This window comes from Lampetra planeri, chromosome 5, assembly GCF_965212315.1.
Source record: "Lampetra planeri chromosome 5, kcLamPlan1.2.h2, whole genome shotgun sequence".
NCBI lineage: Eukaryota > Metazoa > Chordata > Hyperoartia > Petromyzontiformes > Petromyzontidae > Lampetra > Lampetra planeri.
Genome location: NC_136111.1, coordinates 869,124 through 896,688, shown reverse-complemented (window position 1 = coordinate 896,688; position 27,565 = coordinate 869,124). Strand labels below are relative to the sequence as shown.

Sequence of the window (27,565 nt, the reverse complement as noted above, 5' to 3'; positions counted from 1 at the left end):
CGTCAGCGCGTGACGGGGCGCCGTGCGCGCTGACGTCACCACGCAGGAGAAGTGGGCGGGGCCTGGCTGCTATTTCAAGCCTCGCGCGAAACCGGGGCCGAGGCGACGCGCAGAGACAGAGGAGCCGGGCAGGGGAATCAGCGGCGGCGGTAGCAGCAGCAGCAGCGGTGGTGGTAGCGACGGAGAGGGCAGCCAGGGCAGCCAGGGCAGGGCAGGACGGCGAAGAGCAGCAGCAGCAGCAAGGGGCAGAGAGAGGCGAGAGGGCAGGTGGGAGAGAGAGAAAGAGACTGAGCCGCGCGCACTGAACGTGGCTCCGATCGGCGCAGGCGGCGAGTCGGCCACGTGCTCAGGGCAACAACTGACACGGAGACACAGATAGAGAGAGAGACAGACACAGATAGAGAGAGACACAGAGAGCGAGAGACAGAGAGCGAGAGACAGAGAGCGAGAGACGTAGAGACTCGTGATGATACGTTGAGGTACAGAGGGCAACGCACGTCGAGACACTGAGATCTACACGAATAGAGATTGTGTGGCGTACAGAGAGGTGAAGATATATAGACATTGATAGTGAGATATATGCACTCGGATTCACTAGGACACTGGGTACATTGAGATCGACGTAGACGCATACGCGGATACTGGACCTTTGAGATCTCGAGCTTTATAGACGGTGAGACACAGGGAGTGACCGAGTAACACGGACACCTAAGACGGGCAGACCACAATACAGAGAGACACCCTGAGAGAGACAGACGGAGATCCTGGGACACAACGACTACACAGAGAGACACCCTGAGAGAGACAGACGGAGATCCTGGGACACAACGACTACACAGAGAGACACCCTGAGAGAGACGGACGCTTGGGGCACATTCGAACACCAAACGAAAGATATTTAAACACCACCACCACTACCACCACACACTCAGACACCACTACCACACACTCGGACAGGCACCACTACCACCACCACCATACGTAGAGCTGCAGAGACAAGGCGCCAGGGCGAGACGGACCCCCTGAGACGCAACAACAACAACGACGACGAGTCGGTCGGGCGGGCAGAGGGACTCTGACAGGTGTGGGGGCCTAGGCCACTCCTCGTAGCGGGCAGGCGGCAGCAGCAGCAGCAGGGACGGCAATTAAACAAACAACAACAACAACGACGCCGGTGGTGGTGGTGGGAGACGCGGGGAGCAGCAGGTGGGAGGCGCACGGAGAGAGGGGACAGAGCGGCAGGAGGAGGAGAGACAAAGAGGGGCGAGTGCCGTGCTGGGAGCTCTCGGTGTGCAGGCAGGAGGAGGAGGGGGGCTGCAGGCCATGCTCAGCATGCAGAAGGACACCACCTTCACCAAGATCTTCGTGGGCGGGCTGCCCTACCACACCACGGACGCGTCCCTGCGCGCCTTCTTCGAGGCGTTCGGGGACATCGACGAGGCCGTGGTCATCACGGACCGGCAGTCGGGAAAGTCCCGGGGATACGGATTCGTAAGTCCCTCGTGGTGGTGGTGATGGTGGTGAGGTTATTGTGCTACTGGCGGTGAACTTTCTGGTGTTACCAATTGTAGATGTGTACGGTATTTGTAAGTGGTGATGCTGCTGATGATTGTGATCATGCCTGTGATTGTGGTGGTGATGGATCGTGGTGATTGTGGTGGTGGTGAGGTTGGTAGTGTTACTGTTGCTGCTGTTAATGATGCATAGAATGCCGTTTACCAATACTAGTACCATATTGATCTTGTTGCTGATGATGATTGATGGTGGTTGGTGGTGGTGATGAAAGTTCCGGGTGTTATTAATCACGGACGGACAGACGGGGGGGTGGCCTGCAATACGGATTTGCAAGTAGCTGCTGATGATGATAGCCCTGCTGCTGCTGCTGATTAAGATAATGATTATTCACTGTGTAACGAAAACATTTTTTTGTTCCTGGGTTGTAAGTTATTTTGCAATTGCTTATGCCTCAAAAGTACAGAAACTGGCTATTATTCCCCACAAACTTTGCTTTTGTGACCAGGACAGTGAGTGATATTTAGAAATGTGCCTATTTTCAATGAGAAACGTGGTGTGCATTTGTGTAATTCCTTCACGTAAATTCCTGGTCACAAAAGCAAAGTTTGTGGGGAATAATAGCCATTTTCTCTACTTGAGGCATAAGCAATTATAAAATAACACTTAGTACCCAGAAACAAACATCGTGTTACATCGTGTAATGTTACTTAGAGGCCAGGGCATCATTCATTGCAGGCAGTCCCACAGATCCAGGTTAATAAACTCGCTCGTGATGGTAGCGCTGATGATGATGCTGCTGCTAATGTTGGTGATGTTGAAGTTGCTTTTTGTCTTTCCGATGTAGCTACTGATGATGATGCTGCTGCTGATGTTGGTGATGATGAAGTTGCTTTTTGTCTTTCCGATGTAGCTACTGATGATGATACTGCTGCTCTTTCCGCTGATGGTGCTGATGCTCGGGTTACTGATGCCAGTGTTGTGTTGCTGCTGATATCCATACATTTACTACGAGAACTGCCCTTCTTACTGGTGCTGCTCCTTCTGATGTTACTGATTTTATTGCTGATTCTTGCTGATGGTAGTGCTGTTACTCATGCGTACCTTGCTGCTCTTATGACCGCTGCCCTTGCTGATATTGGTGCCATTTCTACTCCAAACTTTTGCTACCGATGCTGCTGTTACTCGTGTCACTTGCCCTTGCTGCTACTGATCCTTTACCGAGTCAACATTGTGGTCTCTCCTGCTGCTGCTGCCCTTTCTGATCTTACTTCACCTGCTGCTTCTGCCCTTGCGCTTGGTGCTCTTACTGTGCTGTGCATCTCCCCGCTTGTACGACTGCTTCTAAAAGCGAGTTCCTGCTCAAAGGAGCCGTCAATGCATTGGCACTCGTCTCCCGTTTACAGCGCTCTGCCGGTGGCGACAATTCCACGTTACTATGGCAGGGACTGCTCTATCCTTATCACAACTGTTACTGCTTGTTATATATAGCACACGCTTACTGATGACGCTGCTTCTACCAGCTGTTGCCCTCGCTACTAAAGCTCTTAGGTGGGCCCAACTGTTATGGCTGCGACTTAACTGATGATGCTGCTGCTGTTTGTGGCCATTGATGTGTCGGCTGCTGAGGAGAGAGCTCCTAGAACGAGGGTTGAGGGGGGCTGGGAGCCTGTGAATGAGATCTAAAAACAAAACCCGAACTCTCATCTTTCCTACAAAGTTACCGGGATTAACATGACGAGACGACGCTCTTCGCAAGCACACGCACACACACAACTACTCTGTTGGATATCCACTCAAACGTCATGGTTTTTAAAGTGGGACATTTCGCCATGCCATATTAACTTACACATTTCCTGTGACCAAAATCACCCGGAGGATGTATTACATCTCGTAAGCGAAGCAGGTTGAGCCTGGCTAGGGCTGGCGGGGATATCCAGTGGGCAGCGCAGCCAAAAATCCATTGTTGGACTGTACATGTCTGTGATCCCACATTAATTGACCAGCGTGAAGTAACTCGTGGTGTACATGGTGCAAGGGAGCCCCTCATCCAGCAGTGAATTGCATTGGGCATACGAGATTAGTGTACTCAATATTCACACGTAGGTCAGGAACAACATACTTGCTGTACTGTCTTCATGCAGGATGTTTCTCGGACCTGCTGGTGGGGTGGTGTTTCGTAAACATCATAAATCTCGATGCAATTCATCAACCCTTACTCCAAAGTGCTGAACTGCAGGCGTGCGTCACCACGAAAAGCTGTAAACCTGGACTTCTAAAATCGACCACGCATGACCGATATTGGACATTGTCACTGCTAAATGTCATCTGATCCCTGGCTCAACTCCTTCACTTGTATCCAGGCCAGAGCCCATGATGCCATCAACTCATCCGAGATCTTGCTTCTCAGTTGTTACAATTGTTGTTTCATCAGTCTACAACAATCAGCCAGTTTCTAGTGGGGCGATTAAAGTTGTGCGAGGCTTTTATTCTTTTGCTATTGACAAATGCATTAAGCTTTCATATATACAAATGGGAATGACACCGTATTATACCGCCTGTTTAGCAACACACCATATCGGTGGGAGTCGTATGAGAATTTGTATTATTTTGAAGGTCAGGCTTTTTAAAAATATGATTAGCACGCGACTCCAGCTATGGAGCGGTGGGGGTGGGTGGGTTATTGTTTGTGGGGCGCGTCAGCTGCGTGCCCGATGCTGCTCGTGTGCCACCATCAGCAACACGGGGGATTAATGGGGGCTGCTGCTGCTGCTGCGCTGTACACGACACGCATTGTGTAACGCCGCGCGCACCGCAGCTCGAAAGTGTATAAACAGGTGTGTGTGTGTGCTTTACAAAAACACACACACACACTCTGCCTGCAGCTGTCGCGAGGAAGGAGGAACGAAGTGGAGGTTGAGGGGGGGGTGTAGGCAACGGTGTGTGGATTCTCGGGTCGAGCTGTAAATTGCGTATAAATAATGCAGAGAGCCCGGTGGCCTCGTCTGGCCTGTGGGGCGAGGCGGCAGGCGAGGGTAAAGTCTAAATGGCTCGAGGTGCCGCTGCCACCTGGCCTCCCAGGTGCGTCCACACGTGCCTGGCCAATTAGGATGTGGCCGCAGGTCTGGCCCCGCGGCAGGATGGCAACCCTCTGGCACAAGGGCAGCTTCTGCGCGTCTCCTGGTCACCACCTAGGCAGCAAGGCTCCGTGGTGGGTTGTTGCGTTGCCCGCTGAAGCCATATTTGTCGGAACCAAACGAATGTTTGGGGTGAGGGGGTGGGTGATCTTTCCCTGCCGCTTGCAAGCGAACGTTTCGCATTTGATAACCAGTCTGACGCAGCTAATTCGGCTGTGACGGTCCCACCTGATGACGGAGACTTGTGTTGCCTCCGAAACGTCGTGATTTTTGTTTTATTTTATTTTATTTTCATTAATTTTGATGTTTTACCTACGTCACTTTACCGAAAAAACCTAAGAATTTAACAGTCTGACAAGTTCCATGATATCCCGGTGTCGTAGTCGGGTGGCTCCAATTTACAGAGCTGTTAACTTCACGCATCGTCATGTGGAACAGTGGGCACATTGGCCAATGGATGATTTGCAAAGTTGGTGGGGAGCCATGGGTAAATGATGTGTAAATCATGTTCTCATGTTACCCCACGGTGATCATCGTCGCGAGTCCTGTTTTTGGCTGCAATGGTTTGTTTTGTAAAGAGTCCTGCGATGTATCAACTGTAGATACTGCAAATTGAATGTGTGAAGTGTCTAAATGTGACCACATCTCAACGCTGCTGTCTCTGCTCGGGTAGCAGATGCGCTTTTATAGCGCTGCTGTTCATGTTGGGTATCCCAGAGCACTTCACAATACAAACTCAAATCCATCCAGTTTAAAAAAAAAAGAAACCTAAACAAATGTGTAGATATAATACGCACTAGTTCAGTGTCTGTACGAGTTATTTTTTTATCATATTTGTCAATGGATGCTTAATAAGCTTCATCGATGAAGAGCTCCATCCAGCAGAACACATTACACTCCATTCCCAAATTCTTAAAAATCGGACGCTAGACGGCAAACCCGTTTGTTGTTGGCCGCTTGGCCTTCTAGACCTTTGTGCCCGGGTTACAATGAGCGGGTCGGCGCTGCGGCACGAGCGTGGCTGCGTGCGCGGTGTCATCGGCGTGTGTGCGCGTGCGGCGCGTGTGGTTTGTGTTGTTGCGTGCGACAGGTAACCATGGCAGACAGGGCGTCGGCAGAGCGCGCGTGTAAAGACCCCAACCCCATCATCGACGGACGCAAAGCCAACGTGAACCTGGCCTACATCGGGGCCAAGCCCAGGGTCATCCAGCCAGGTACTAATAATGAAAATAACAATTTTACTAATTTATCCAGGAAGGCTACGTTGAGTCCTAGTACGCTCTTTCAGCAGTATCCTGCATTGGGTTTTTCTTTTTAAGATGTTTCTCAGCTCGTGTAGTGAGCGTTTATACATGTGGGAGGAAACCGGCGCACCCGGACAAAACCCACCTGCATACAGGGGAGGGGGCAGCACTCTATCCCCATACAGATGGAAACGGATGGCGATTAGTCCCATTTACTATACTGCCTTCTGGCGAGCCAGGGTATGTCACCACCTCGACGCCCACGTGAAGGGATTTTTTGACAACATTCGTGTGCGGCGACTCGCCAACCCTCGCTGCTGCTGCTGCTGCCTCCTCAGCGCTGGACTACGGGCATCGTAGGCACCACGAGGTTCCACCACGCGAGGATCGCGATCGGCATCCCCCGCACGTAAAACAAACGGCACAGACGCCATGGTAGCCGTGGTGACGCTCTGGCTACGGGCGCGCAGGACGGTACTCTGTACCGCGGCGGTCCCTCAATCAGAATTTGTATTAAGACTGGAGGAATCCGATGAGCTATGAAGCTCTTTACCACAGATGTGCTCGTCTTCAGCATTGCGGAGGCCCCATGCGGCGACCGCGCCGCTTGTCTGACTCTGTTTTCGTTTCCCTTACGATTGTGATCAATAAATAGGTTGTGATCAATAAATAAATCTGTGTTACATCGCAATGATGGAGCCACGCGTGATGGCACGCTGGAGTGAGCGCCAGCTAGGAGCGGTGGCACAGTGGTTGGCGCACTGCGCTGCGAATCCAGCCACCCGAGTTCGCTTCTAGCTCACGGCTAACATCGGTGATGAGTATCCGAACCGGTCCCGGATCTCTGCTAGCTCGACTCGGTCTCAAATTGAGTACCTTTGATGGTGTGTAAAACCTCAACTCTGGGGAAACAAAGGCGACAGGGCACGTTGCTTGCCACCCACCCTCTCATGTGCCATTCCGGCCTTAACAGGTGCTTGCTAACAGCAGCACTTGCCTCCAAACAGCCTGTTGAGGCTATATGGGGGAGGGGGGGTGGTCTTTGTCTTTGAGCTGCGTTGTGTTGTTCTGATCCCCACTACATTGAACTGCGAGTGTTGGCACTTGGTTCTCGTGTGTTAATGCAAATTTTAACCAGTGACACTACTTCATTTACATTCATAGGGACAAGGCTGCTTCATGACACGTGCGTGTGTGTGCCGTGTGTGTGTGTGTGTTGTGTTCCGATTGAGCATGTAATGACTCGCCACCCCCTACCCCAGAGGGTTGATAAATTGTCACATTGTAGAGTTGCAATGTGATTCATAAATTGCGTAATTCTGTCGAAATTTTTAACCATGCCGATCATATTGTTTCTCAAATTGGTGTCTTGTCCGTACAGGTTTTGTTTACTGCATTTTGCTAATCGCAACACAAGCAATTGGAATGCTATTTGCGCAAATTAAAAAAAATTGTTTCTTACATGCATTAACATCTATCTATTTTAATAGATAGATGTTAGTAGATTAATTTATGCATTTAAAACACTTGAGTTGTAGCTATTACTAATCTTGGAAGCAGTGAGGGTTTAGTTTGGTTCAGGGATACCTTTTGATTTAACATTGGTGAAGCTCACCGATGGTAGAGTAATGCTGCGGCACAAGATAATTTTAGACACCAAAAGGTGTGGTGGTTGTAACCATTGGATTGGATCCCCCATCATGCTTTGCAAATCACGTTCCATTTTGCGTGTATTTTTCTGTGTTTCCAACCTGCATCCACTTTTCTGGCCGAGTTTCTCAATTCGTAGAAATTGTTAGAATCGGTTTACTCTCATCAATGTTTATCAGACTTTTTTCATAAACAATTTGTGTGCGTGCGACCGACGGTTGAATAGTTACAACCGTCCATTATTCCTACACCCCATACGACTCCTTCCAAGATGATCATTTCACCAAACATTTAACTAAACTCCTACCTTCCATTAGCCGCAAAGGGTTACCATATTGATGGCGTTTTAATTAGCGGGTTGGGTATTGATTATGTACAGTTTGTGCACGTCTGTGAGTGTGTAATAGACACGGTGTGGGGAGCAGTGGTGTAGTGGTTAGCGCGCTGCGCGATAAACCTGGCGACCTGGGTCTCCCCTAGGTCGACTCCCCCACCCCCCCCCCCCCCAAATGACTACCTGGTGCGGTGTGTCAACATCGCCACTGGAAATACAAAGGCGGCCGGGTGTGGTGTTGGCCACCCGCCCTCTTGTGTGTCGTGCCGGACTTCATAGGTGCTGCTCGCTAACAGAACTTGCCCCAACAATTTTTTAAGGTTATATGGGCGGGGGGGGGCATCTTTGTCTTTTTGATATACACATTATGGAATCGTGGGCCGATGTGCTTGTGAGTTTTTGTTTTAACACTGTCAGCTTGCTTTGTATATGTTGTCGGCACTCAAATGCAGTGTTGACGGCCGTCGTGTGTAGTTGTGCTGAGTCCCCGCTGTATAAAAGACCATGTAGGTGAAACAAAACCATCTAGGAGGGAGGATTACAGAGGAATAAAGAGGGAAACTGCAAGTGTGAGAGAGGGCAGAACGTGAGGACAGGGTGAAGTGTTTTACAAAGTAACCTCGTGCTGTACTGCATGATGTGCCTTGCTTACAACAAATTATCTTTTAATCTCCCACAGCCCAGTCAGCCCATTATCGCAGTGGGGTCAGTCGATTTTAAAACGAGTACCACACTGTGAATGTTTACAATGAGTGTGCTTTGGACAGACTGGTTTCCGTCCTAGAAATGTGGAATTTCCCCCACCTGGCTTTGGGCCACCCACCAATGGGCACAAGGACCGTTTTGGGTTTCGGAGCAGCATGATATTTCGACTTTAAGCAATTCGGAAGGGAAATAAAGTGATTGTTGAAAAAATATACAGGATTTAGCGTAACTTGTGTGGCGAAAATGCAATAACAACACATTTATTAGGGAGTTAACGGCATTGCTTGACTTGCTCTGAAAGGCTGTCTGAAAATTGTATATCCGTTCACAATACAACGTGTGTGTTAGAAAATAACAAAAACTAGGCCATGTATTTTAAAACGGCATCATTATCACGAATTTACACAGCTGCAATTACAATGTGGGTTTCTAAACGGTATAATGAATACAATTGTGCCGTGAGATACTGTAGGCTGCATAACATTATCATAAATTTTCTATAACTTTAATGGCTCTACTACAGAGAATGTTAATAAATGATTAACCCCAAGTCTCGTGCAACACTAACAGCAGCCACACATTTTCGTGGATGAATTTCAGCAAAGGCAAATGCAAGAACATGTTTGGAACTGGAGCAACAAATCTCTAGTTTCAAGTTGTACGGTTTAACGAGGCGAGAACAGCGGAGACCAGGATAGTCCTATTTTCAAGGTGGACCTGGTGGCATAAGTCTGCAAGGTAGGGGGGCGACGATTGTCGCCTATAATCCCAATTGAGTCGTCTGCAGTGCAGTTTTCGAATTTGGCAAATGGGGGGCACCTGACGGGCACACACGCTGTGGCCTACTGTTGCAATGTGGACGGGAGCCGCATCGCCGTCACCGTTGTTACTCCCCCAGGCAGCATCAGGACGGCCACGGTAGCGATCGGCCGTGTTGAGTCTTCTTAGTCCGTCCGTGTATTACTGCGATGCTGAGCCACCACGTTGTGGAGGGGTAGTCAACAGTGGTGAACTCGTCCCCACCGGAGAAATGTGGAATTTTCACCACAGGCCGTGGAATGAGCACAAGCGGTGACCACTTTGACTTGTAATACAGCAGCTGTTTCTTTCAGAATTCCATACGCCTGCTGTTAACACGCTGTGTTCTACCAAGCCTGCTGTAACTGAGCAATGGAATGGCTAGCTAGCAGTGCCATGCGCTTAGCATGCAACTGCGCGCTTGTGGGTGGCGTAGTAATCTTTGCTCACTCCTTCTAGGAGACGATTTGTCTTCAGAGGTGACCCCTGCTGTTGAATGGTTTCGTCTCCAAGTGCGTGTAGCTCCTCGCCGGCCGTTGCGGTGTAGCACTTATTAGCCACGTGCGCGATAAATTGTAGCCGCGTAATTATTATTATTTTAAGACTACATTTGTTTACTCCGGAAAGCCTCCGGGACGTGTCTCAAGACTCCAAGAGGGTGCTGCAGTGCAGCGTGTAGTGTTTTCTCTTGTCAAATGTAGCAAATTTGAATAACGTCACGGGGATCTTTAACGCTCACTGTGACGCATACAGCGCGTGGTATTTACGGTTCGTACACTCGCAGTATTAACCGGGGAGGTTGTGGGTCCGAACCGCGAACTTCTGCAATGACGGCCACAAACGTCCCACCGCTAATTAATCTGCTCCCCTTCCTCTGGTTATTCCATGACCTGTCACGCACCGTTCAGGGTCACCGTTCTATTCGGCAATTGATACGATTTTCTTTTTCCATTTCATGCTCTCTCACTTGCATTTTCTCCCATTTTCAGTTCTTTATTTTGATCCCATTTAACCAAAATGTAAAACCATTGCGTCCCCTTTTACTCATTGTTCCCGTCATTCGAAATGGCTCGATTCTCCCACACGCGCAGTTCGAAGCGTCTGTTGTGGACGGGAGAAATGATTTCTGATAGCTGAACCCGGTGCGTCGTGAGCGGCGCGAGGATAGTTTGTGAACCGCTGGTTACAGTGTGGCGACGGTGCTGTGCCCACCAGAACGCATCCACTGTACGCCCCCATTGTGCAACGGCTGTTTTGACACGACGGTGGTGCCGCACGGTCTGATCTATCGTTGATATTCTGCTGCTTCTCCACGAGGTCGGGAATATCGGCATTATTCAATGTGTTCGTGTCCTTTTACCCAGGAAAGTCTCGCCGAGTATTGAGCCTCCTCCTCAGAATGTTCCTGTATTCGGGTGTTTTCCAATTCCATGAATACGCAATTGGCATGTCGGAGGAGTCCAGAGTACTTTGAAAAAACCCAAGCTTGAGGGTGAAATGCTGAAAATGCGCAAAGATAGATTCAAGAATCCGTCATTGTACTGCCATCTGTAGCCACTTAAGAGTATATTCCCCTGCTGAAACAAACATGCGCATATTGAATCTACTGTTGGATGCGGGGGGGGCTTCCGCATGCCGTGGGGGTTGTTTGACCGTACTTCACCACTCTGGTCAATGCGGGCTTGCGAAGGTCGCACGTGTTGTAGACGCTTGAACAAAGTCATCCAGTACCACAATCTGAAAATGAGCAATGTCCCACTTTCCTAATACCGTGGAGCCGGTATCGCTCCGGGGACATTCTGCCGGCGTCGACATTGCCTCCGATGGATTTAGAACGCCGAGTTTGACACCGCTCTGGGGTTTAAGCTCGAAAGCTTTTCACTTGTGTGTTGAGGGCTACAACCGCAGATGTTTCCCAGCCGCGTCATCCGTGTGCGTCCACTGTTGTAGCGTGCGGTGCCTGAACCGTCGAGTGCCTCGCAGGCAACAGCTGGCAGCCCGCCCGTCCCGGCCCAATTTGCTTTTGTTTGGCTTTCGCCGCCGCTCTGAATTGGAAGGCTCAACTCTTGTGATCCCTGAGTGAGCGCTCGCACACCCACGCCACCACCACCACACAGGCAGTCTTTGTGGGAGAGGTCCCGGCCTCGTTATTACACTTGGGAGTGTTTATTATTAATGATGGTGGTGGTGGCAGTACTGGAAACCTGTAATTGGAGTGGTCTGTGGATTTTGTGGAGGAGAATTTACTAGAGATGGGCAACAATTATGTATGCGTGCGTGTGTTTTTGGGGCTCGCGAGCTGTACTTTTCCCAACAGTCTGAATCTCTAATGTACGCGTATGCACATGTGTGCATACGTGTACGCGTGCATGGTGCTGTGGTGGATTGGTTAGCAAAATGGGCTTGAAATCCAGAGGTGGCTGGCTTCGTCTCCTGGCACACGCAGAAGTTGAGATAATGGGGCAGGTTTCTTCAATAGCCCCCACCCCCACCCTCCCTGTCCACCTAGAAACATCGCTGGGTTCACCATGGAAGGGTTGTGTTTGATGGGGGTAAAATGTGGGCACTCCCGCAAGACCCTCGGTCTACGAGGGGAGGCGCTTCTGCCAGCAGTGGCGTGATCAGGCACTTCCAGGGCTGCACCTTTGCCAGCACCTGCACACTGCAGTGCTGTAGAATGTTAAGGTGAGAGGTTGAATGAATATTGTGTTTGATGGGGGTAAAATGTGGGCACTCCCGCAAGACCCTCGGTCTACGAGGGGAGGCGCTTCTGCCAGCAGTGGCGTGATCAGGCACTTCCAGGGCTGCACCTTTGCCAGCACCTGCACACTGCAGTGCTGTAGAATGTTAAGGTGAGAGGTTGAATGAATATCGATGTGGAGAAAATGAGTGACAGGATACCGTGTGTGTTTTGTGTTGTGCGACAGCCGTGCTTCATGCGTTTTTGTGTCTTTTTTTCGTTGCAGGCTTTGCGTTTGGTGTTCAGCAAATTCAGCCGACGTTTATTCAAAGACCGTATGGGTAAGCGTGCACATGTACTACGCCCGACGCCGGCTTCGTTGTACAGCTGTAAAGAGAATGCAGAGTGCGGCCCAGCTGTCTATGAACCCTGTGCTTTCCTCGTATTCATTTTGTAGCCCCCACCGGATGTTAAATGTCCCTTTGCGAATGAGCCCGTGTTCTCCCAACAGCTTGCGCACACACGGAGTTGTTTAACGTTTGTGTAAGATCAAATTTCTACCGGTGCTGTCGGCCCTCCGCAGCATTTCCTTACGTTGTTGCCAATAAATATATTTGCAAACCGTCATTACAATTGTCTGCAGGTGCAACATTTAGTTTTGTGTTTTTAAAATTGCCTAAAATGTGTTTTTATGTACGTATAAAACGATGATTTTTATTTTACGGAAAGTTCCACGGCCTACGATTTTACAATTTTTTTGCAAGGAGGTTTTGGATGCTAAACGTCACGACAGGATTTTACACGCTGGCCCTCAAGGCCCGATTGCATGCCTCTTAGGCCCCGTGGTGATTGTTTACGTCAGGATTTGCTGAGTACCAGCACAAAGGCCCAAAAACGGCAAGTGTGGCCAGCAGCAAACGGCACAAGTTGACGTGTCTACAAAAACTAAATTACCGAGGGTTATAGGAACTTGGGAGAAGAGACGATGGGAGGCAATCCGAAAGTCGAGCACTTAGAGGGAATCCGCAGAGAGAGGAGTGAAGATGGCGAAATTGGAGTGGCCGGAATGGCGACCCACCATCATCACGATGACGATCGTTGCCCCGGGGAGCTCGAACCCCCCGTGGCCCGAGGCCGTCCCCTCGTGAGCGAGCGAGACATCCACGGCGAGCTGCGGCCTCTCCCAGCCGCCTGGCCCTCGTCAAGTGCTCCTCGCTTGTCGCGTTGGTTCTATTTTTTACAAAAACGTCTCCAAGAATGGGGAAAATCGCCGAGTGAATCGGTTTTTGAAATTGCTCCTGAACCCGTCAAGTTGAAAGAAAATTGACGTCCACGCCCCACCACGTTGTTGACGAGGGGACACAAGTGTGTTTTATTTTTGTCTCTCGTGCCATGCTCGCTGTAAGAATCAAAAGTGCACCTTCCGGCTGCACGCTCCATTTGCCGTCGCTTAGTAAGTGGTGGAAATTCCACATTTCCATGGCAAGAGCCAATCTCTTTTGTAAGACAACAATCAACTTCCCACTACCCGGTACCCGATTTTGTCTCCCCGCCTCCGGAGGGATGATGGGGCCCTGGACTGCCGATCCAAGATTTAATTTCAACTCGTGACCTACTTGCGGCTAGAGCGCTCTTCTACGCCGCCACTGCCGCCCTGTTGCACGCGCATCGTGTACAGTACCCTCGCTAAGCCAGATTACAGACTCGTGTAAAGACCGGCTTCTGAAAGGGGGGGTGCGGGGGGGCAAATGCCTGCATGCCTCGGTGCTTGCAGCCATAATTGGTGAACGTGACGTGCATTCTCTGTGGTGGACGTTTAGCATCCTGAGCCTCTTTCCCACACGTGCTGCTGCTCAACAAAGCGTTTGACCACTTTGGGTCGCGTCTCCAAAGTGAAGCAATGTTCTGTGGTCTGGCACGCGCGTGTGTGTCCTGTGCGTGTCTGTGTGCCCGTGTCTCTGTGTGCATCTATCCGACCTAACAGGCAGCACTTAGAGATAAGATAAGAGCCTCTGCATTGAGATGAGCTACAGTCAGCTGCACAGTAGGGCGCCTAGACAGAGGTCCTCAGGCAATGCCAAAAGTATGTTGCATGTTGGTCTGTATTTTTTTGCTGTGCTGTACAAATAGCTTGAAGTGGTGTTTTTTAAATTACATAGCTTCTTATATCTATCTTTTAATATCTGTGTTTTGTTTTCGTTTTGTGTGCACTAACTTAAAAAAAGCCTTTCGTAGCAGTGTGGTAGCTTTTGGTGAGTTGGGTGTCTCATTCTCTCCGCCAATTTGTGTTGCCTCTCTTAGTTATTTACTGCCACTGTGTGTGTGCGCGCGTGCGCTCTGCCACTGCTGTGTGTGCGGTGGTTACGTCTGTACTGCATGTGACATGGTGTTTTAAAATCAATAACTTTTGTCTTTTTTATTATCCATCCCTCTTCTCCTCCACGCCTCCCACAATCCTCCATGACCGGTCAAAGTAATTTTTTTGTCCTTTTCCGGACGGAGCGGGCGTTAGCGACGTGCGGAATAACGTGGACGTTTTTTGAGTGAAGCAATCGTTTGGCGATTTTTTTTTTTCCCTCGGGTGTTCGATTCAAATTCCCCCCCCCCCCCTCCAGCAAATTGCCGATCGTCGTTCACCCATTGTGCAGACTGGTTGTCCCCCATAAGAAGAAAAACCTCGTGGCGATCCTAGCGACACAAGACGCTCGCCATCGTGGAGCCTTTGCTCATGGGTTTCTATGTGAATGTTCGCTTGGTGTTTTCAGAGTGCTATCGTTTGCACGTGTAATCAGCCTGTATTATGGGGGGGGGGGTGCCACGATGTTAACTACTTCGCCTGGTGTACAGGAGGTCGTGGGTTCGATCCCAACCCTTGACGCCTGTATTTTTGGAGTTTGCGTGTCTCTCACCGTGGTCACGTGATTATTTCTCTGGGTTCCTCCGGTGTTTTCCCTCCCTTTTTAGAATCAACGTGCATTTTGAGTATTTGGCTGCTACACATGTCCGCGTGCTGAGCCTCTTCGTTGAGCTATCATTTGTGGCTAGGTCTCTTCTAACAAAAGAGCTATATAGCTCGATGGGCCTTATTTGGTCAAAAAATGTAATAGTCTAGTTTAAGGGAATTGCTCAAAAAACACTGACGATTGTTAGTGTTTCGTGTAAAGCCACGTTGAGAATTAGTACAGGGCTCCATTACGGTTACGAGAGTCTTCCTCTCGCTGCATAAGAGACTCGAGCTGAAACGACACTTATGTTCACATCATAGTCAGGCCCAACGAAGCGTAATTTTGCTTCAACGATAACCCAGTAAATTGGACGGTTTTGGTTAATCGTGTACTAACCAGTAGACTTACACTATTAGAGTACTTTTATTGAAAGCAGTTGCCTGTTGGGCCCCTTGTCATATTAATTGTAGATATCAAATTACGTTGCCTTCAACTCCAAAGTATGAACATCTCATCATGAAATAAACACCAGAATGACTTGGAGAATGATTGCTGCTATTATGCAACAATATAAAAACGCGAGTGTGCAGTGTCATATTGGCAGGAAATGAAAGTATTTCGGCCCATTGGCCATCCTCAGAAGATGTAGAGGGTTAGTCTCCATCATTTAAGACTCTAAACCATGCTCCTTCCTGAAGAATGTCATCCTGCACACACGGAGGTCTGCCTTTCCTCTCGGTGACTGACAGATCCGCCCCTGTTTACATTTCTTGTCGAACCAAATTATTTATCTTCTAAAGCTCCGCGGTGTGTTTTCTGGTCGTGTCACGTGTGTTCTGCACGACGTGCGAGGTTTTTCGGGAGCTTCTGAAAAAGCTCCCGGCGCGTGGAGCGAAACGTCAGACATCGTGCCGAACACCAACACGGCAGAACGACCAGAGACACGGGGGGGGGGGGGGGGCTTTACAGCGCAACCGCAGAAACCAAACGCGGTCGTATTCATTTCGTAAGCTCACCAAAGTGGAAACCTCGCATCGTTTCCTCGACCTGGCAAATTGCGTTTGTAGCGTATAGCGGCAGTGCACACACTCGCACACCCGTACTGGCGAGAGACACTGTTGCCATCCAGTGCGACTTTATAAATACTGTCCTGCATAATGCCAAAGGCAGCTGCTGATTTCCCAGCAGGGCTGGAGACGTCGGGACCCAGAGTGAATTATTTATACCGTGGGCCGCCACCGCGTCGGTGCGTGACCGCGAACGCTGAGGTTGGGTGCTGAGGTTGGGTGCTGAGGTTGGGTGGGGAGAAGGGGGGGGGGCTGTCACGTGATGGAGCTCAACAGCTGTCGCCCCCCCACCTCCACACCGAAGGGCCCCATTCATTGCTCGTCCGGACGCCATTTGTCAAATCGTTCTCGTTAAAACCACTGTGGATGGTTTGCATTTCAAAAGACCGAATCGCTGGTGACCGAACAGACGTGGAAACGCAGAAATTACTACACAAGAAAGGGGGACCCTATTTTGAGCGTGGCCTTCCAAAGATCAAATAACGAGGGCGTGGGGGGGGCAGTTGTCACCTCTTTCTGATTTGCCGGTGCCTCCCACTGCCCTCGATGGTGGTGGTGACTGAATGCGTATTTGCGGCTTTGTGTTTTTTTTTATCTTACTGCGTTATCCTTGAAATACTGCCAAAGTTTAATCCACAGTGGTGACGAGCAGCCTGGCTGGTAAATCTCGCTGTGGTGATGTTGCGATGCTCCGATGCCCACATTTTGCCAAACCGACTCTTCCTTTCTCAAGCGATTGTTGACCGCAGGATACAGAAGTGAGCAGTAGTCAAATCGGCAAGGAAGAAGACCGACTGATTATTACGCTCGGCTCCTTTACAATCAGCAAGTCGATGCTTATCGTGAAACTTCGCCTACAGGCTAAATACAAAGGAATGTATTACTTTGTAGTTGTTAATGTGCGATCATTATTCCTGTCAAGTCCTAGTTCGTCGTGCCAACAAACGTTCTAAAAGCGGGTAGATTACAGCCCAAACGTGGTACACAGCAGATCCAGACCAAATATGTTCGCTAACAGTGAGGGCTTATGTAAAGACTTGACCTGCTGGACAGTGTGTGGTGTCTACGTGTATAAAGGATAGTGTTGGGATTATTATCAGATTTTAAAACGCACAACGGTGTGAATTGCGTGTCGAAGAGCTGTAGGCCTTATCTCGGCCACGATCTCAAAAGAACTGAGTGTGGACATTTTGTCATTTAGATGACCAACTCAAAGAGTAGAGGAAATGTGGCCATCCCAACAAAATTGCATCCTTGACAAAACCCCTTTTTGTGGACCTACCACCATCGCACGCAGTCCGTGCACAACTTGAGTTCGGTTTTAAAAGCACTTTCTGATAGGTCGTGAGTCTCGCCCACTCTCTGTTGGATTGTGTGGCACACCACATGGGAAGTAAATTGCCTGCTTCACCAATGATAGGGAGCTTTTTACGTTAATTGTTTGTCGAGAGTGTTGAAATCATTCCAGGCCGATCCTTAACCATGAATGAACCCATTTGACTCTCAAGCTGGAATCTTCTTTTGTGGTTCAAACAAGAACATTTGTTCTTTGGCATGTGTCTAGTTCCATCTTGATTTGAAGCTTTCGTGACTGCAGGAATCCATACTCTTTGGTTCTTTCGGTAAAGTCACGTAGGTATAAAATGATTTATTTTATACCTACGTGACTTTACCGAAAGAACCCAAGTGTATTTGTCTAGTTTCAGGGAATAGACTCCGTTACGTGACATTGTATCTCCGTAACCCTTCTAGGATATCATGTGGTATGGAGTAACTTGCCCCCCCCGCCAGAGGAATGTGGAATTGTTCCACCACGTTGAGGGCTGTAAACAGGATATAAGCAATGCCTCAATCCTCATTTCAATAGGGAAATCACTTTGACCTTAAACGGTACAGGGTCACGATTGAATTCAAGCACCAAATATTTTCATCTAATTTTTTCGCCTAATCATTTGTGTTTTTCTCCTATCGTTTGTAGAATTTGGTACATTCCATTGGCACATTTGCATGAATCGTTAACTATTATCCCAATGCATTATTCGATGTCCATATACGATCGTGATGGTTTCCATTTGAACGGATGAATCGTTGGTCGTCGCGGGCCCCGTGGTGTTGCCCGTGTCACGCCGTGGGAACGAGCACCCCCACCCCCCCGTGCTCTCCTGGTGTTGTTTTTGGGGTCGTTCCTGGGCCGTTATTTCCAGCCGGCCCACAGCCATTGTGCTTACCTTGAGCCGGTTGAGCTGCGAGGCCATAGACGTGGCTTAAGGGACTGATAACGAAATGCGTAACCATGGGGTTCAATGCAAGTCAAATGGACCTCCGCAAAATTCTCGCTCCCATTGGTTTGTATTGGAAGTCATTTTTGGGGGGGGAAATTTCGGTGCCAAAATGTAATTCTGATGGGTGACATTTTTAGGTAAAGTCCTCTCCTAAGTGAAATGTTTTTTGTTGTTGTTGCATACGATGTACCGTTGGGGAGGTGCAGAGTGTGATGGGACTGCCACTGGCGAATGATATCATGAACCCCGTGGGGTTTGTACAGCCCTGGAGAGTTTGTTAATTGTCGTAGTTTGATGCCGATGAAACACAAAACGCACGCCTCGACCGTTGCTTGTAAGAATCAATTATTTACCGTGTGCGCAAATTTATGTGACGCAAAGCGAGACTCGACGTTAAATGGCACGAATGAGACTGTTAAAATTAGCTTACAAATAATTGTTTTTTTTTTATCTAATTGAGATGCCAAGTAGTGACAATCACACTGCTGGTGGGGCTGACTTGTTGGGACGTCTTCTGGAGGGGGGGGTGGGGGGCCCTAACTCGTTTAGCTCAACGACGCCACTCCCAATGGGAGCCCCACTTCTGCCGGTTGCCAGTGAGATGGGACGGATTTCACGAGGAAGTGTGGGGGGGGGGGTTTAGTTTTTTTGTCTACAACGAATAGCATTTTTAATCCGTGCGTATTGCCTATAATAGCGTGGTTTGAAACGCGGTCCATTGGTCTAAACAACGGAACAAAAACGGAATAGTGAGTATGCAATACAGAGATGCACGCTTGGGAATTACATTGCGAGACGAAAGGGGGGAACCCGTGGATTGGAGAACAAAACCATTTCAGCCGTGGCACACTTTTGGAAGAGGAGTCGAGTGAAGGGTATGCTGTGTGGACAGAGAAAGGAACGAATGGAACAGGGGCGAGGGAATGACCAGGGCTGCGATGTTGGGAATAGGAGACGGAAGAGTGGAAGAAGAGCGAAGGAAGGAGCAGCGAGCAGAAGTGAGCTGCACAGAGCAGCGTCTCCTTTCACAGGGGACGGGGAGAGCGGAGTGGGGGGTCTCCACTCGTAAAGTCACGTGATTTCACGGAAGGCTTGAGCTGGTTGAGATGTATAGATATGCGGGCTCGTGACATCTGAAGTGTGAGGAGACGTGAGCACCCGTGGGCGCAGGACACGTTGCTTCAGGGAATAAAGAAAAATAGTGGCGTGGTTGTCAAATGGGACGCGTCCGATAGGATGCTTACCACGGCCACATGATTAGCTGGTCTGCAGGAGCTCCGTGCATTGCTCCATAGGAAACTCTTTAGTCAGTTGTCCTTCCCCTGCCCTCCTATTAGCGCAGTTGGCTACCTACGATGCGAACAAAGTTCAACAAATACATTGAGATGGTGGGGGGAGTTTGTTTGAACTGTTACTCCCTGTTATTACCCTGCCTTTCTAGGCTTGTTGGTCCTGCACGCAACAGTTGCGGAAACCGGTGAATGGGAATTGAACAGAGCAGCACCCAAGCCTGTGTTATGTAATCGGGCCGATGCCGCAGGCACACACGTGCATGCTGTGAAGAGTACTACTACAAAAGCCAAAACATTCTAAGATTATACAATCAACAAAGCGTACTCAAACATTTTCTGGGGGAGTTTTACAAATAGGTTCCGGATACGTGCGAGTTCACTACGGATAGATCTATAGCCGGTGGTCGCAAATGATACGCATCTAACATTGGAACGATTATTTAAGCACCGCTGCGCATAATCACAGTCATTTGCTTTGCTTTGGGACGGAGTGTTCCATTGGAATATTGGCACATATCGCCTCTGACTGTGGACTCCAACTCCTTTCAAGTCTCTTGAGGTGCGTGCCACGTGCCCCGTGGTGCAAGTGGCACTCCCCACGGTGAGAAACCCTCGCTCCCAAAATGGTGCTGAGAGTCTGAATGGAGTCTGGGCACTCGCAGCTATCGGTGACGGGCAGCCGATAAATGGACCACGTGCGCGGCGCGAGATTACACCTCCGTCTCGGCTTCTGAATGGAAATCGCGCGAGAGGGGACACGGCGAGAGGCGATTGACTGCATAGCAGTCAATCTGCTATTGGCTGTGAGATGTTAACTCGCTCACCTGGTATGCAGGAGGTCTTGGGTTTGATCCCGACCCTGATTCCTGTATATTTAGAGTTTGCGTGTTCTCCCTCCCCATGATCGCGTGGATTTTTATCCGGTTCCTCCGGTTCCCCCCTCCCCCCACATTTACAAACATTCGTTTTAACGTATTTGTCTGCTTTCAATTTACACATGAGCTATCATTTGTGGCCAGGGCGCTTCTGAAAATTAGCTATATAGCTCGTGGGCCTTACCTGTTAAAAAAAACTTTTATGTAATAACAAAGAGAGGGCCTTATACAGTGCATATCAGTAATGAGTATGCAAAACAATTGCTTGTTTTAATCAATGAGAGGTCACGGTGGTGCTGCCCCCACCGGGTGTGGGAAATAATAGATTGGGCAATGGAATAATAAGTGTCATTTGAAAGTTCTACACAAAAAGCCGCACCAACCCACATTAATCAGTGGCCTGTGGCAGCATGTTTGGTGCTGTCGCATTGAAATGCCAAATACCGTGGGCAGAATTAATTGGCGTTTGCGCGTCTCTACGTTGTGACAAAGGAGGCCGATAATTTATTGTCGTTTGCCGTAAATAAATTAAAACCGCTCAAAATAAATGAGCCAGGACCACATTTCTGTGACTACAGACGCGACAAACTGCGTGCGGGGTTTTTTCGCCCCCCAAAAAATAAGATGGCAGTAATCTGGCTGCCGCATTTTCTGTCCGTCTGTCAAGAGTGTCTGCCCTCCTGTGAGCTATGTTTAACCGTGTAACAGCTGATCACACACCCAACCGAGTGGGTGATGGAGCTCTGCACATTGAAACTGTCACCAACACGTCGAGCCAACAGGCTTTCTGAACAAACAATAGCCGCCTTTTTACGCCACGGTTTAGTGTTGACAGGGTAGAAAATGTACTTGTATTAAATGGATTTTTGACAGTTGGTGGCTAAGTTTATATTCTGGATGCAGGCTAGTTGATTATATATAGTCACAATTTGAGTTGTCTTTTTATTTAGGCCAATGGACTGACTGCAGATCGTGTGCGGTGAGGTAAAGTGTGGGTATTCCCCTTCTGCCAACAGTGGTGTGAGTGATCAATTTCAGGGCTGTACCTTTACCTGTTTTTATGCAGTTAACTTTTTAGTGGGTCTTGTCCAGGAATGTGTCATCTTGGCTTCGTGTTCACGGTAGCAAGATGTTAACTCTCGCCTGGTTTACAGGAGGTTGGGGGTTCGATCCCATGTGTGCTCAGTTTGCTTCTGAAAATAGAGCTATATAGCTCCGTGGGCCTTACCTGGTAAAATAAAAAGTTTAGTTCTTTTAATAAAACTCAATCATAAATTGTCCTCAAATCCCCATTGAGATTGAATTGGTGCGTCGTTCTGTCTTCCCGCTCCGTCGTGGAGATGCCTTCGCTGTGATTCACGATGAGCCAATATCTTGATGACACAGCAGCTTTCTTGCACCAATCCAGTCCTAGGATTAGCATGGTTGGCTACTTACGGTGTGAAAAGTTCAAAATACATACGTGCATACGTAAAGGCAATTACTTGCTCATGACATTGCTGGCAGAAATGCCTCCACGAGAGAAACCCTCGAGGCAATTTTGGCCTACTCTTCCATGTTGGCCAAATGGCTTTGAACAGGTGGGATTACCCACTTTACCCCATCGCACGCGACCAGCCTACTGACTAACTGGGTTATCCTGCTCGGTGGACGGATGCGGTGGGATTTAAGAAACGGGCCCCTCTGTGCCGGCGAACTGCCGCACGGGGAATCGAACGTGCGACCTCTGCCTTGCGGTGCCCTGCGGCGCGCCGTTCGCCGTTCCACCCACCTGGCGGCAGCGTCGGGGTGTTCGGGCTAATCGCAAGTGGTGACGCTGCGCCGCGTACGGACTTGCGAGCGACGTCTCGACCACACCGAGTGTCCGCGCATTCGGACGTGGGAGCGTTTCTCGGTGCGGATGGAAATGTGCGCGGTCAACGCTGGAAGGGGTGTGGGGGCGAGGGAAGGGGGTTGTCGAGGTGGGGGGGGGTGCCTGAATATAAATGGGAGTCACGTGCCGCGTTGATGGGAGTTAAGAATAGACTGTGAGCCCCGAACCCGGGTGGCATGCCGTCCCTGGCCGTATATGTGCATGCCGTCTATCTGCCAAGGAAGTGGGATTTTTTAAAGGGGCAGCCTCGCAGTTTTGGCGGGGACACCTTCACAGAAACAACCCTTTGATTTACGTCAACAGGCGGCAGCCCAATGTTTTTGAGGTGCCCTTGCGCATAGCCCTGGCTGATATCGGCACCGGGCGATGTGTGATTTATCTGACTTTGCCCGACGCGTACTGAAGCTTGTGTTGAGCCGCATAATTGTAGCCACGCACAAAAAACATATTACAGCGATAGCTTATATGTCACAGTCATGTTTTTTATGTAGTTATTTTATCGCGCTTGATCGACCACGGCAGGAAAGGCCAAGATGCTTTTGGATTTTTACTTTGAGATGAAACGGACCGTCATCCGTCTTGACAACGCACAATACCGCACATGTTTTATTTGAGTGCTGCGTTGCTAATGCAAATCTATAACGAGTTGTTGCTGTGCGTGCCATTTTTATGAGGTGACGCACGTCGCCAGGACTGCTCTGAGCTGCATGTGGCATGCCAGTCGTGTATCCTCGCTCACGACTGTTGCAGATTTTATTCACTCGTGATATGTCTGGGATTGATGTACACATCTGCAGGCAGTCGGGCAGAGTAATGCACCAAATAAGATTGTTTATTGGTACCCGGAAGGCTATTTGGCAGGAGGCTTTTTCTGTTGGGCAGACCAAAGTGATGCTAGATTTATTTTTTAAAATGTGTAACATTTTTCATTCCTGTTATTTGGAGCAGTTAATTTCCGAGCGTTGCAGGCTTTTAGCGCCAGATCTTTTGTACTTCCTGCCCTTTGCGCTCTTTCTTTTTATATTCACTGCTGTTTTTATTCTTATATTTCCATAAATGTGTGCATTGCTGTTTGGCTTGTTTTGTTTTTGTGTTTTTATATAAATCATTTTATAATGGATGTCCACTTTGATTTTGATGTTGGACTTGCGGTGTGGCATGGTGTTTGATATGGATTATGAGGATTGCCGTTTTGATATGCAAATTATAGGTGTGGTGTATTTATTTAATGGCATACTGCACAGTCCAGTGCCATGATGACACGAGACTTTGAATTCGGATTGGTATCAAACAAGTCATGCCAGGTACACTGTTAATTGGATGAGATAACAAATGTGTGCCACGATGATTTTTGTTTCAATATTTGCACCAACCTATAACCCGCACCGTGACGCTCTGTGCACTCCACTAGGGTCACTGGCGGTCTCTCTTTCTCTCTCCGTGCCCCCCCCCCCCCCCCCGGTGTGTCTTTGAACACTTCGGTGATAATGTGAACGCCGCGTTGCTGCCGTTGGGGAGTAATTTTAAAATAATTAGTGAAATAACCGAGATTCGATGTTGCAGCAGCAAAGGCGCCTACATTGATAAACACTTTGGTGTTAACTTAATTGCATGTTTTGTATAAATGAAGAAAAAAAGTGTGCTTTTCTTAGCACATGTAATCTGGCCTTACTTTAAAAGATTTAAGCTTTTGAAACGATTACACCTCGCTTGAACGATGAGAACAAAAAGATCATTTTTACGTGAAAACTGTAAGCACGACGTCAATGCACCGTCGTTCGTTCCGCAAATTACTTGGCAGCTCAAATGCGCATGGGGGGGGGGGGGGGGCGGCCCTGCTCGCTCTGAGCAATTGGTAGAAGTTCGACATTCCCATGGCGGGATCCATGATGAATTCCCACCTCGGCTTTGCTAATTATTTTGACTCCCATGTGGATGATAGCAGAGTGGCGACCCCGACAGATTCCGAGTCGCATTCACGGTACCGTAATCACGTTTTGGTAATGACGACTTTGACAGAATTTGACATTAAAGCCCCCGGCCGTAAGCGGCGATGCACGGTATGACCGAACACGTTCACCACGCGATTAGTCCGTGCGCCGGTCTAACCGTGCGTGTGTGCTTGCGCGTGCGTGCAGGATCCCGGCGCAGTACGTCTACCCGCAGGCGCTCATGCAGCCGGGCAGCCTGCTGCTGCAGGGCCCCAGCCACGCGACCGCCGTCTCGCCGTACCTCGCTGACTACGCGGCGGCGCACGCGGCCGGCGGCGGCGCCGCCGCGTACGTGCAGTACGCCAACGCCTACGAGCAGTACGCTTACCCGGCGGCGGCGGCGGCCGCAGCCGCGGCCGCGGCGGCGGCGGCCTCCGGCTACGTGACGCCGCCCGGCTACGGCTACGCGCACCACTCCGGCATGGCCGGCGCCGCCAGCCCCCCGGCCGCGCCGCACACGCCCGCCATCGCGCCCTTCGCGCACTTCCAGCCGCCGCCCCTGCAGGCCGACCGGCTGCAGTGACGGAAATCTTTCTCGTCGTTGCCCATCTTCGCTCGCCTGCCCCGCTCCGCGCCGCTCGCCCGCCCGTTCGCTCTTCCCCCCCCGCCCCATCGAAAGCCGTTATGGCGCCACCCTTAGCACCGCAGCCAGGGCTGTCTGACTGCAGCGTCTCAGACGGCCGTGGTGGCAATCTGAGCTGTGGAAGCCGCCCCAGGGTCACGCCAAGCTTAGTCCCGTGCAACTACGGCGTCTTCGGCTCGCACGAAGACGCCGTAGTCGGTGGTGAGGTGGCGTACCCCGTGCTCTCCATTGTGGCAACACATGTTGTTGCTGTTCATCAATCGGTGTATTTTTTGCACAAGTTGATGGAATTCTGTCGGGTGGGGGAAGGGCCTAAAGTGAGCCTGACCTACTTTTTTGAGTAGTTATTTGATTAATTTCCACCAATTTATCTGCCAGCAAAGTAATACGGTATAGACACATATATATTTGCCATTTACACTGTAGTGTATTGAATACGGGTAGCATGAACTAGCTTAGCCCTTCTGTAAAATGGATTAATTTTGAATCTTGTGGCCCTCTAAGGGTTATTAGCCTCGGCTGCTTAAATGGAAGAAAAGGGAAAAATACAAAAAAAGGATAGTCTGTGTCTAAATATTTAAAACAAAAAAAATCGTAAATGATGAACATATACGTTAATTCCTGCTGCTTAGAATATTTACCAAAGCTTGGCTTTATTTGTTGGCTTTCTTTTTACTATATTTGTCTAGAAAAAACAATATCATGGGGATGGCAATGTCGATTTTACAATACACTGGAAGACAACGTTAAGTGTTACCCGTCGTCGTCATCATCGTCGCTCACACTACATTCGTGAACCGGCACTCTCAACGTTCCCTGCTCCCGCCCCGCCCCGTGTGTTTTCTAATGGTTCTCTGAAGAGGGCAGAGTTTTCTGTCCACTGTGCCTTACCGCGTGCATCGTCCGTCGGGGTTATTTATTTGTCAGCAGTTACATTCACGGAACGAACAATGCGTCTGCCGGCTACGCAGAGCGCTGGGGGAGAGAGAGCCTCGATTGTCGGTCGCCGTGCGCGAAATTTAAGCTCTCGGAGCACAATATTTGAAGCAAAAAGGTTCTTTATTAATACTATGCTTATCATTAATGTTATTGTTTTTAATACCATTATTTCACACAAAGCTACATTTATAAATGCCATTCATTGCTAGATTATTTTAGCGCTGAATACACTGATGATAATCCTTTCTATCTTATTCTCTAGTTTTTAGAAAGAAAGCATTTACAAAGTAAGAACGTTGTCTTTTTGTTATTTTTTTTCTGTAGTCTATTTACCGGTGTACACATGCAATTTCAAAAAAAAAATAACTGGAATCGTCTTTTCATAATTTAAAATGTGACGGGACATATTTCTAATTTCAAATAATTGTCACCAAAGCCTATAGTTAAACTTCTGAAGCTGTTTACAGTTTTGCTCTGTATATACATGTGTCGTGACTACTGCGTTTAAAAAAAAATGTAACTCAAATGAATTGGTGATGTGATTGCTCGAGTCTCTTGGTGCAGTAACGATCTGGCCTGTCGCAAGTCCACGGGAGCACTAACCGCAGTTTTAAACTAAAAGGAAAAAAAACGAGAAATGTTGGTTTATTTTTTAAAGAGTAATTGCAGACAATTTTTCTTTCTTCAAAATATTTAATTCGCAACCTGAAATGACCATGTTCTGCTTTGTACCCTTCCGATGACGACAAGAGTGGTGGTATAGATTTCCGTTGTACCATACAGCACCGGCCTCAGTGGAGTTTGCTGGCAGCACTGGGGGGTGACGCGAGTGTCTGCCCGGATGATTCTATTTTTCCCGGCACTGGCTGGCCGTCGCCGCGTGTCTGGTCGTGGCACCCCTCCCGCCGCCACTCCAAGATGTCCTTGCCGACTTGTGACTCGCTGGTTGCAGGCGGTTCAAGCGCTTGATTGTTAATTCCTGTTGTGTACGTTGATAAGCACAACGGGGGGAAACAATGGTGGGCTGCCGGTGGGAGCGTACGAAGATGTGTTCATCAAATTGTGATGGAATGTGTAACAAATAATCAGGTATGACAGTATTATACTGTTTTATTATTGTTTATGATGGCATTTTTTTTCAAACCACTGCAATACACTTCAGGAGGGTCATTGTATACTATAAACATGATATATATTAAATTATAATGAACATGCTATAAGTGTGGTGTTTATTTTTTGCTGGAGTTCAGTTGTGTGGTCCATTGAAGCATTTCCGAGCTGTTTTCCATAGTTAAAAAATTCCCACCCTACTGATTGCTTCATTAGCAGCAGCAGCTGTAACCCATTGGTCACCGACTGAAAACGTCTTCTTCAACCACATTGGTGCGTTTCTCATTGTTACGCGCAGTCTACCGAACGCAGTTCCAGGCTTGTCCGTCTCTCCACGCCATCGTTTTTGCTCTCGACAACTGCCCGAGGTGTACGCAATCCGATGGGTTTTTTTTCCAGATGCCAGTCTTCGGTCTCAAAACAATTTAAAAATATCCTCATTCCTCCCTGTCGTGTTCAAACTGGTGTCCATTGCCCGTTGTCCTTTGTACGCGTATCCTGGGCGTTCGCTGGGTTTCTTTTAGGCATTAGCCAACGTTGAAAAAAAT

The 27,565-nt window shown here is 49.0% G+C and overlaps 1 protein-coding gene across 1 annotated transcript; it reads left to right on the top strand.

Annotated features, from left to right (window-relative positions):
• Positions 1-63: 63 nt before the first annotated feature.
• On the top strand, positions 64-27,127 carry RBM24 (RNA binding motif protein 24). The gene is made up of 4 exons (XM_078594004.1): positions 64-1,491; positions 5,740-5,863; positions 12,347-12,401; positions 24,533-27,127. Exons 1-4 carry the CDS (start codon positions 1,324-1,326, stop codon positions 24,906-24,908), a joined length of 723 nt encoding a protein of 240 aa, XP_078450130.1. The 5' UTR covers positions 64-1,323; the 3' UTR covers positions 24,909-27,127.
• The last annotated feature ends 438 nt before the right edge of the window (positions 27,128-27,565 follow it).